The 10986-nt window shown below is 38.3% G+C and overlaps 2 protein-coding genes across 2 annotated transcripts in view; one reads left to right on the top strand and one right to left on the bottom strand.

Annotated features, from left to right (window-relative positions):
- Positions 1–3655: 3655 nt before the first annotated feature.
- On the bottom strand, positions 3656–6463 carry ATP5MJ (ATP synthase membrane subunit j). Its single transcript, XM_039712519.1, has 3 exons — positions 6310–6463; positions 4728–4748; positions 3656–3863 (listed from the first exon to the last, which is right to left on the bottom strand). The coding sequence occupies exons 1-3, from the start codon at positions 6431–6433 to the stop codon at positions 3838–3840; spliced, it is 171 nt and encodes a 56-aa protein (XP_039568453.1). The 5' UTR covers positions 6434–6463; the 3' UTR covers positions 3656–3837.
- A 2133-nt stretch (positions 6464–8596) lies between these two features.
- TDRD9 (tudor domain containing 9) overlaps positions 8597–10986 on the top strand; it is a 69399-nt gene continuing 67009 nt past the window's right edge. Inside the window, exon 1 of the mRNA XM_039712940.1 lies at positions 8597–8750. Coding sequence (XP_039568874.1) covers positions 8605–8750 — 146 coding nt within the window. The 5' untranslated portion in view covers positions 8597–8604. The remainder of the gene's footprint in view (positions 8751–10986) is intronic.

Below are 10986 nucleotides of genomic sequence, written 5' to 3'. Positions count from 1 at the left end.
ATAGTTTGAAGAGTTTGCTGTTCAAGCACTATCGTGTCACTTCTTGTTCCTCCATTTAATGAATTGTTAACTAACATATTTAATGCCTCGGGGACTCTCCATCTCACTATTCTTTCCTTCCCAGTAACTTCACATATTTCTTTGAATGAAACAATGGAAGTTTCACACATTGATTTCCTCTGTTTCAGTTCAGCCAGCTGGTGATGATGTCACACACAAGCACCTGTGTCTAACAAGCACCTGATTCTGTTCCTTCCTTAAGGACTGAAAGCACAAGACACACCAACATACCAGCTCTGAATCTACCAGCTCTTTGTACTACAAACACTGGATTGCTATCATGATTCAGATAAACAGGAGACTTGTTCAGCTGTTTTAGTTACTTTGGATCATTTCCTGCAGCTTTACTCATCCTCCCAATTAACATGAATACACATTTGGGTTTTTTCCAAGTTAGCCATTAAGGAGGTTAAGTAGGTTGGGCCTTGTGACTAATGTTTCCTTGGCTCTGACTTTATTTTGCTGCTCCCCTAGAGTATTCTATCATACTTTATTAGCAGGCAGGAGAAATTCTGAGATTCCTAATTGTAGGACAGAACTTGAAATGTTCTAGAAATTTCCAAGCTCCAAAATGTTGCAACCAAGACCCAGCATGGAGGGGCAAAACCAGAAGTACTTGTACTATAAAAAGACATGTTGCATTAGCATTGTCATCATGAATACAGTTATCTACTGCTGAGCTTTCATGTTCTGTATTGATTATAAAAAAAAAGTTACCAGTGCCACAACAAAACTTAGTGAAAAGGATGCTGCAGTAATTGGATGAGGTTCTTCAACACCTGAAGATGTTTGTTGTTTCACTAACATGGTAAAGGTAGTGAACAGGTTTTGTCACTGCCTCATCACAGGCAACAAATTAAGAATGCAGTTGCTTAACTATTTTACTCCATAAAGTTTAAATGCAATCCTGTTTTAGAAATGTCAGCAATATAAAGAGGCAGCAGCTGAAGGAAAGCAACATGATCCATCAATGTGCAGTAAGCATATCCCTCACCACAGTTTAGTTGTGAATCACGATGAGTATTACATCCATGGATTAATGTCCTGATCTTACATAGTCATTTGCATAGCAAATGAGTTTGTTCAAGAGCTGAGCACTGTCTGTTTAGACACTTACCTGTAACAAGAAAATATTTTTGTTTTAAGTTAGCTTTGGAAATCAACTTAGCAAAATTACTAAAAAAAGAATAAAGGCACATATTCTAAAATAAAGAGTATTCACTTCAAGGGTGGGTACTCCTTGAAATGTTTGTGTACCTAGGGCTATGCTCCAGGTCTAGTGCTGCAATGAAAATTGATTACTCTTTCCACACCTCATTGTAGATATGAAATGGCTCTTACAATGCCTTAGTTTGCTTTCCTCTATTGTGTTTTACATTACTTCAGCACAGAGAAGCAGGAAGTATAGATAGTACTACAGTTTACATGTTATGGGTGTGTTGATTTCTGCTTTCGAGTCAAGCCACTGACTGAATTTCTTCCTTCTGTGTGCTACTCAATTAAAAAACCAAAACAAAACATCTATTCAAACATAAACACCAGTCTTACTTCCTCTTGTCTTTGTATTAAGGATCACAAAGGAAGGAATATTCTGTAGCCTTCATAGAAATTCCTGACAGAGAAGCACCAATGGAAGAACCAGTTGCATGTGGCATTTTTTTCAGTAGAAATTTTAATTTTTGTAACTCAGACACTGCTGCCCATATGTACTTTCTTTCCTTACTAGAAAATAAAGCAATCACATAGAAGTGTTAAGACTTGAAGCAAGTGAGGTTTACCTAGAAGTGCAGTGAAGTGTGCTCCAAGGGCAGGTCAGCAGAAGCTCTTCTTGCCTTCCAACCCAGGAGATCAGAAGAGCATGCTGAGGTACCTCAGTGACAATGGTCTGGCTAAGGTAAAGTAAATCCTGCAGTGATTAATATTTTTTTCCTGATATGTTTGCCTGAGCTCTGTAATTGAAAATTCCTAAAGCAGGTCATTTGAAGTATGTGTGGTATCTTAGGAACTATAACTTAGTGATCATAAATTTGCATTACAAATGCTCTTATAGCTCCTAACTTGGCATAAATTTTCAATCTGAACTGCTTATTAAGTATACCACAACTCATTCACCCTGTAATTACTACTGGCTTAATATCTGTTCATTTAAGTTCCATTTTCTTCTAGTTTTTATTCTCTATTCCTTTCTGTTGGATGCTTTTGATTTTATGTAAAAAAATATATATAGGAGTTCTTTAGATTTCTCATTCATTTTTCTGTGGTGAGGAAACAGAAAAACCCATATAGAAATTATTAAAGAAATCAGCTAAAACAGATCAAGGAAAGGTGTAACAAAGAAAACTGTGGAAGATGGAATAAATATCAAAAATACATGAAGGACAGCTGTCACTTTTTCAAATCAGTGATGGTAAACCTGTCTTTTGTAAAAAAAAGCTTTCAAATAAGACTGCAGATTTTACTCAGTAGGTACAGCTATTAAGCATAAGTATAAATTTTGAAGAAATTAAAGGCAACAGTGTTTGGAATGTTTACTATCAGCAGGTAAGGTTATCAAGTTCCTGAGTGTTTGAATACAAAACATTTAAGCTATGGCCAGATACTGCAGTCAGGAGATTGAAAAGCAAAACTTTAATCAAGCTGAAAGATTTAAGATGTTTCAGTGAAGTAGTTAAAAAGATGTACGTAAGCATTAAGTCATTAAAATGACTTAAGCCTCTTAATCTTCTCAAAGGCAGATTAGGCTAAATTTAAACAAAACATGACATGAAGTCCAGTTTTGGTTTTACACACTATGTATCCTTGGAACAGAGTTCAGTATGCACAGTTCTGAATACTGATTTTCATAGGATAGCATATGTTCCTACAGCCTCCAAAATACACTTGCTATGGAGTTCTAACAGCTATCTGCAAAAAACACTAATATCCATCCTAATAACACAAGTATTACTTCTACCTTTTCAGGAAAAAGGAAAACTCTTTGAAGCCAGTTAAATGTTTGTGCTCACACCAACTGCTGCCAGTGTGTGGTTTCATTATTCCCTTTAAATTCTGAGGTTTTCTGAGGTAAGCTCCAATGGCAAATGGACGTCCATGTAATATCAATTTTCTTATACAATATTGGCATGTTATTACTTATTCCTTTGCAAAATTTGTGACTAAAGGAAAAGCCTTTCAGAATAATTCCTTAGCTCTACTGTATATGAAGGACAAAAAAATAAAGTTGTGAATCATGTACTTTAAAAAAATATCTGTAAACGTTTTGCATGGTGTTTTCATAACAATGCAACTTTTGCTTTTAAACGCTGCAGAACTAAGAGCTCTTCAAAAAATATAAGAGTTAAAATATAATTTTTGGTACCCTTGATTACTGCACCACAAGCTGACAAAAGGCCTCATACTTGGCATCCCATTAAATGACATTTTTAAAGTAAATAGCCAAAAAAGCTATTATTAGTGGGAGAGGGAAAGGAATCTAATTCTATTAAGAAGTTTAGTTATAAAGATTCAGTCTCTCTTAAAGTACTGTTGAAAAAGTTACATGGTACTTAGAATTGTAGACGCTTATTCTAAAAAAATTAGGTTAGCACTGCACTCCAGCATTTATTGTCCAACATCTTTAATTACTTTTTGCTCAATGTATTTATTCTTTTTCCAATTACAGCAGATGGATCAGGTACAGTTCTAGTCCTACAACCATTTCCCTATGGTTGTAACTCCCTTCATTTGCAGCAGAAATGATGAACCACCAAATTCATATTCCAAGAAGAGAAGAGATCTTTAATGATGGCCAGAACCAGAGGACTCTGAAACAAAGACACAATTTAGGCTGTTCAAACAGTAAAGCAAATCAATTCAGGAATGTAGTGCAGGTCCTAGAACTGACAACTGTACTTACATCTGAGCACAAGAATTGGCTATTCAAATGAAACAATACCCTCAGAATATGTACATAAGTAAATTTAGCAAATATTAAAATTTCTCTTTTGCAAATTTTAAAGCCCTATTACAGTCAAAAACCCATTCTTCCTTGGTTTTATTATGGTTCTTCCAGAACTGAAGTTTATTTACACTATTATTCCAAGTCTAGTACTAGGCAGTATTTTCTCTTATAGCACATTTCAAAATGTAAGTAATGTTTGCATGTACAGATTCAACTGTGAGCAAATGGGTTCTCTCTCATGGTGCACAAAGTGAACTGAGATACAGCAGGTCATGAAAAAATAAATTCCAGTGTGATGTCAGAACAAACTGTCCATAAATATCTAAACACTCCTTTATAAAGATACAAATTCAAAACACAAGTTTATACTTTCTAGTTTCTTGGTAGCTAAAATAGCAGGTACTCTTGAAACTGTGCCTATTTAAGTAATTCCATTAAATGGTTGTTGCTATTATTTGAAAAAAATTCTTTGCCCACACAGTCAAGGTACAGAATTTTCATTTTACTCCTAAAACCTACAGAGAAGATTATTTATGTGCAGATCCACAGTTGTTTCTAGGTTATAAAATGATCAATACAACCAACATTACTTATTTTGAAGTAGTCTTTAAACATTTGCTAAATCTAGAACTTAAGCCCCGCACTTATCTAATGTAAAATATTCTGAACTAATTTTTACTGTACTTATTTAAAAATTTTATCAAGGTATTAGATATCTAATACTTACTACTTCCTGATGACTTTTTGCCTGGGGAAAAAAAGGAGAAAAAAAAATAAGCTGAACAATGGCAGTTAAAAATGTATTTCCTATTTACTTTTTACATATAAATTTTAATTAGCTTATTATTAGCTTAAACAAAAATTGGAAGTGTACAACGTGTACTTTCCATGGTATGTTACTACAAACTTTATATTGATTTTTAAAAGTTGTTTGTTTTTAATTAACCAACACTCCATGCATTTAGAAATTATAGTCATCAAGATTTATATTATAATTCAAAAGAAACTTTTATGGAATGTTACTATTTTACATAATATATGAGTATATTGTAATTGTTCTCCTAAACACTGGGTCACAATGATGAAAAAAAATTCTTCATATGGAAGACTTTTATAAAAGAATGTACACTCTGCATCCTTGGAAATACTCACTTAAATTATGAATAAGGTAATAAGCAACCTGATCTAACTGGGATCTAAGTGCTTCAAGCACTGGTTTGATCCCTTCCAATCTGATGTCTCCTACAACATTCTCTTCTGCAATTCCATATATTATTATATATATATATATATATTATATTCCATATATTATTTGCAAAATTATCCCCCAAAGTGCAGAAAGGGCTACAGCTATTAAAAACTATTTTCCCTTTCAAATAAAGCTTAGCATACAGTTGCCATTTTTCCAGGTTTTTTGGCCCTTGAAAATCTACACCAGGTCATGAATTAATATAGCATAACATGAAGACAAGTTTAAAACAGTCTGCCCATTTTGTACACTTCTTGAAATAAAAGGTTAAATTAAAAGTAAAAATTTATTTTTTCTTCCTGTCTATCTCAACTACTCATATTTACTCAACAGTCATTAAATACCCATTAAGATCAACTACTTCTATTTACTTAAAGTTTGAAGTGCAGTGTATCAGCTTTGGAATGCTACACATGATTTGGACAAAGCTAGAGAAATACTGAGGTAGTATCTCCCAGCTGCTCCCACAGGGGTTCCTTTATCTGACTTGCAACACTTCACTCACAACACCCAGTAAAGGGTTTGACTTGGGATTTATTGAGCAAACTGACAAAAAGGACCTTTAAAACCCTATAATCTCTTGTAGCCTTCTGCTTTAAGGAACCTGGCCCATTCAAATTTATTATTTTTACTTTAGATATCCTGTTTCTTTCTCTGAGAAAGTCATCAGTGTCACCAAGTAACACACAGTCTCATGTTCAGTGATGTTGCTCTCATTTTGAGAAGCCATCAGCCCAAAATACACTTCCACATGTTCATGTGAGAAAACCTTTTTTAAACAACTTTTTTTTTCAAAATCTCGAGCAAGTAAGTTGGATCTGCATTTTAAAAACCAATACTACATTACCTAATCTTCATAATGTAAGCACAGTTACATTGACATTTGAGTATTTTTGTTAGTGGAACCATCTACAATCAGCATTTAAAACACCTAAATTTTTATAGCAAAGACCTAACCCTAAGGAAGAATGTTAATTTCTTACTTGCTGGCTATTTTCAATGACTGATTCCTGTTGTGGGTATTATTTTGTATAAAAAAAGACTATAATGTGTGACTTACCCCCATAGGAAATCTTGTAGTAGGCATAAGCTGTTAATGCTACACCAACCCATATTTCTTGATACACAGTAGAGAAGTAGAATTTCATGGGTTTCAATGCCTTTGGAATCATAGCCTGCACCATCTGAAATTTATAAAAAGTGTTGTCATTTTAACTTTTGCAGCTGTATTCTTACCTGTTGGATTTTTAACACACATAAAATCACACATACATATATTCATCTATCTTTATGTATACACACACACTCATAATGCATATTAGCAGCAGTTTACAAGTTAAAAAAAATCCCCAAGCATGCAGATGTATTATTCCAAAGCAAAGAAATGAAAATTCAGAGTTAAGGTGTACAATTTATGGGCTACCACACAAAAAAATTAAAATTACTACTGAGGAAAGGGTTAAAAGATGAGTGAACAGAACATTTACAGAGCAGCAACAGATAAACTTCTCTCTGCCTATCAGTAACAGCTTTTTCCTAAAGTTTCCAGATTCCCTCAGGAGGAAGTCTCATTCCAGACAAGCCAGAGAGGCTCCTTCCTTGCACTACCAATTTAGCTTCCCACCCTCGCAGCTGTCTCTTCCAGCATGGTAATTTCTACTCAAAATAGCAACATAAATGATGTTAAGCTAATGAATTCATGTTTTATCATGACTATTTGACTTTCAAAATATGCCCCATGAGCAAGAAGCCTGTCAGTGTTGGCAGTTTTTTCCCTTCCATGCAGCTTTGTAAGACAAAGAGAAAATTGTAGGAGCTTTTAAAATAAAGCTTAGAATACTAACTCACATAAAGGTTAGATCACATTTGCACCACACTGCACTGAGATACCCCATGTCCTGTGCACACTCAACAGTCTCGTTCTGAGGTTTTTTTTCCTGATATCTACCCGGACCAACGCTGTGTTTGCTGTCTCCGTGACCTCCCCGCCACAACCCGGGGCACTGCCCGAGCCCGAGCGGCTGCACGGCGGGGCAGGGCAACAACGGCAGAGCTCCAGCGCCGCGGGCCGCGCTCCCTTTCGCCCTTCTTCCCTTCCCAGCTGAACCAGCGCTGCCCCCACCCGAGACACCCCCGAGCGGTGCCCGCCAGTACCCAGCCGGGTGCTGGCAATGCTCTTCCAGTGTCGATCTTCCCCTCAGTCCTGCTTCCCAAGAACAAAAGCAGCCGGTCCCGGTCCCGTGCCAGGACAATGCCGGGAAGGGCCTGTCACAGTCCATGCAGTTCCCTCTGTCCCTTAGGGAACAGCTTGTCCTGGAGGAGTGGGAGGCACCCGCTGGGCCATATTTATGAAGTCTGAAGCACTATGTGCTCTGCAGGCCGTTTCCTCCAGGTGCGGGAGGACAGGGTGGCTGGAATTCCAGAGCTGTGCTCAGGCATTGTTCTGTGGGGTGAGGGGGGAATGACTGCCCAGGCCTCCCGAGGCTGTGGAAGGAAAGCAGAGCTCAGACCTTTATTGTGTGTCAAAATGCTTTAGTGGGATCACAGACTGCATTTATTTTCCCTGTGAGTGATTTACATAATCTGCAGGTGTATAGATTTCCTATATATGAGCTTTGTCACACAGGGCAAACAAGACTGTTTGGATCTTACATGGGCGTTTTTTGCATTTCATATAGAACCATAACTTATTTCAAAATATTGCATGTACATCGCCTCTTTCATTCAAAACTTTAAAAACCTCTTGAAAATTTAGTGAGGAAAATCCCATTCTTTCTTTAATTTAGGATTTTGAGGCTGATACATTAAGCAACCAGAGGTGGTGTGTACATATAGCCTAGATTTGTATTTATGTGACAGTAACAACTCTAAAGCAGCCAAGTGTCTGCACTGAGTCAGGTAGTCAGTGTGGAGATGATAAATCCTATTAGAGAAAGTAAGGGTCTACCCTGTGTTCATATTGGTTTTCATTATTTATCTGATTTAACAAATTACACGCAGATGTTTGCAGTTATTTCAGAAGAGAGGATGACAGGATGAAAGGGAAGTTCAACAGACACATTTATCTTCGTTCCTATTCTTTTGAAATTTACCCAGCAGTGATGACAGACCTTAGTGTTAGACCCTTCATATACTTCTGGTCTGCGTCTGTATGTCCTGCCTTTCTAAGGAAGGCGGTAATAAATTTTAGGGGTCGGTTTAGAGGAACGGGGTCGGCATCTCCAGGTGACCGGTGTGAAGGGAAGGCGGACGGCCGGCGGGAGCGCTCCCGCCGGGGCGGGGCGGGGTGGGAGGGCGTGCCCGTGCCGGGAAGGGCGGCGGCGCCGGACCGCGTGCCGGGGCCGCCATCCGCGCCATGCTGCGGAAACTCACCGAGGGCCAGAGCCGGGACTGGTTCACCGTCGGCGGGGCCGTCACTGCCGTCGAGCTCCTGGGCGAGGAGGCGCGGGTCGGCCGCCCTGGCGCTTCTCCCCGCCCTCCCACGCAGCAGCCGCTGACGGGGTGAGTGCGGGCGCTGGGCCGCTGCTCTTGATGGCCTCCCTCTCTCCCCTCTGCTGTGTGCCCTGGGCATTCCCCAGAGCCAGGGCAGCCTCCTTTGGCTCCCCTGCTCTGGAGAGCCCAGGCTGTGCAGTTGTTGGGTTCCAGCCTAACACCCCCGGTAGCGTTTGTGGCTGATGAGTTTTTATGCTTTTAATATTTAATGTTTTCTGATTTGCTGCTTAGGTCCGTTGTCTCCATCGCTAGATGTGTTGCGTGTAGGGTTTGCTTTCTCTCCATTAGCACTGGTGTGCAACTGTACCTAGTCCTGTTGAAAAACTGTAGAACTGGACTAGAAAAGACTTAGTTTATTCTGATTCAGGTGCATTTACTTCACATTTTTATCAGTGGCAAGTGATAAATGAGGTTCATGAATTTATTGCTGTCGTGACTGAAGGAAGCGTTTAAGTTACCAGAGTAAAGCAAGTCAGAGGTATATTGACATATTGTTCTTAGGCATTATTCTCAGATGGCAGAGTTTACAGGCAACGAGAAGTGTTTGTGTGTTTGCATAGTAGCCAGGTATATTTGCTTTTCACTGGAGTCTGCAGTTTTTGGATTGAAATCCAAAAAACTACTTTCCCCTGGATGCTGCGTGGACTGTGGCAGTGCATACCAATCTTGGTGTTTAGACAAGGTGTGGTGGTGTGTCTGTGGTTGCTGTAGAAAAGTGTTTTGTATACACTTCCATGTAGTATTTTTCAAGATGAGCTGGGCATACACTCCAGAGTGAGTGTTTCGAGTTTTATTTTTCCCTGTGTGTTGCACAGCAATAGAGGCTGCTGTATTTCAGGGAGGTGTTTTTATCTTAAAAGGTGGACATTGGCACCTGAGAAAGAATGAACTTTTTGTGTAACAGCTTGCTATCAGGTAGTCTGATATTTCAGCAGAGACTGTTCAGGCTATCAGTGTTTCTGTCTTTGCTTCAAATGAAGGACAAAACTGGTACCTCAAAATATCTATTCCTTTTTTATCTTTCAGTGCTCTGAATCGCTGACTAAGAGCTACTGGGCTTTTTGCAAGTAGTTAAAATTTTTCACAAGTGACCAGACAAGATTTTACACTTCTTTTAAGTTATTTCTGTATCGCTGACCAAGAGCTACTGGGCTTTTTGCAAGTAGTTAAAATTTTCCACTAGTGACCGGAAAGATTTTGCGCTTCTTTTAAGTTATTTCTGTGAATGTGATGCCTCAACCCAGTATGAACAAGATGTTTGTGACTTCTCAGTCTTTATTTAGGTGATAGTGACATATCTATAGTATTTATGAAGTGTTTGACTCTTTAACCCAAGTGAATACTAAGCCACAAGATCTATTTTGTGTATTCCTGTACACAGGAGAAATGAGCAAGACTGATCAAGCCTTATGTGAGTAGGCAGAAGCACGTCTTTATGTTTGGTTGGACAGAAAGCTCTTTGCACTCACAAGTCTTAGCAGATAACCTGACTGTGAGTTTGACAGCTGTGTTAGCAGGGAAAAATTATTTTTACAGGTTTGGTTTTATAATTTTTTTTTCCCCATGTCTGAGGGGGACAGAAGTAATATGCATCTTAAATGACCATTTAGGTAATCGTGGACAGAATTTCTTAACAGTAGCTGTAAAACCTTTGAGCATAGATGGTAGGTGCATGTCTGTCCTGCCACAAAATGGAAGGAATCTGTATGAGAAGCTGTGTTTGCTTAGGTGTGTTTTGTTTCCATGCATACTTCTGTTTCACAGCTCTGGGAGTGTGCTTACATTTGGAGTGTTTTTTACAAAACTTAAAGTCTCTATAGGAGGTTTAGATTCAAGCATTTCCAACGAAATGCTTGTATTTTATTCACTGACTTCTTCAGAAAGAGTTTGAGGCGCTGAAAACAAAATAATTTCTCCTCATTTGTTGAGGCTGCTTCTAAGACAAATAATTGCTGGGAGTGTGCTTACATTTGGAGTGTTTTTTACAAAACTTAAAGTCTCTATAGGAGGTTTAGATTCAAGCATTTCCAACGAAATGCTTGTATTTTATTCACTGACTTCTTCAGAAGGAGTTTGAGGCGCTGAAAACAAAATAATTTCTCCTCATTTGTTGAGGCTGCTTCTAGCATAATTGTCTTATTTCCTTCAAAATTCTTTTTTTGTTTCTTGGGAAAGTCAGAGCCAAAGTTATTCAGATTTCTGAAATGCTTGTTTATGTTTCTTTGAAGGTGGATATACAGTTACT

Source organism: Passer montanus, unplaced genomic scaffold (genome assembly GCF_014805655.1).
Source record: "Passer montanus isolate IOZ18808 unplaced genomic scaffold, ASM1480565v1 scaffold27, whole genome shotgun sequence".
In the NCBI taxonomy this organism is placed as follows: Eukaryota; Metazoa; Chordata; class Aves; order Passeriformes; family Passeridae; genus Passer; species Passer montanus.
The sequence above is the reverse complement of the archived record's forward strand: the minus strand, read 5'-3'. Positions and strand labels throughout refer to the sequence as shown.

What these genes read in the sequence shown, in the direction of transcription:
- ATP5MJ (XM_039712519.1), bottom strand. Translation starts at nt 6,433, where the DNA reads ATGGTGCAGGCTATGATTCCAAAGGCATTGAAACCCATGAAATTCTAC. An exon ending in CTACAAGATTTCCTATGGGG is followed by an intron (nt 4,749 to 6,309) that starts GTAAGTCACACA and finishes TTTTTTCCCCAG; the next exon opens with GCAAAAAGTCATCAGGAAGT. An exon ending in CAAAAAGTCATCAGGAAGTA is followed by an intron (nt 3,864 to 4,727) that starts GTAAGTATTAGA and finishes TCTTTGTTTCAG; the next exon opens with AGTCCTCTGGTTCTGGCCAT.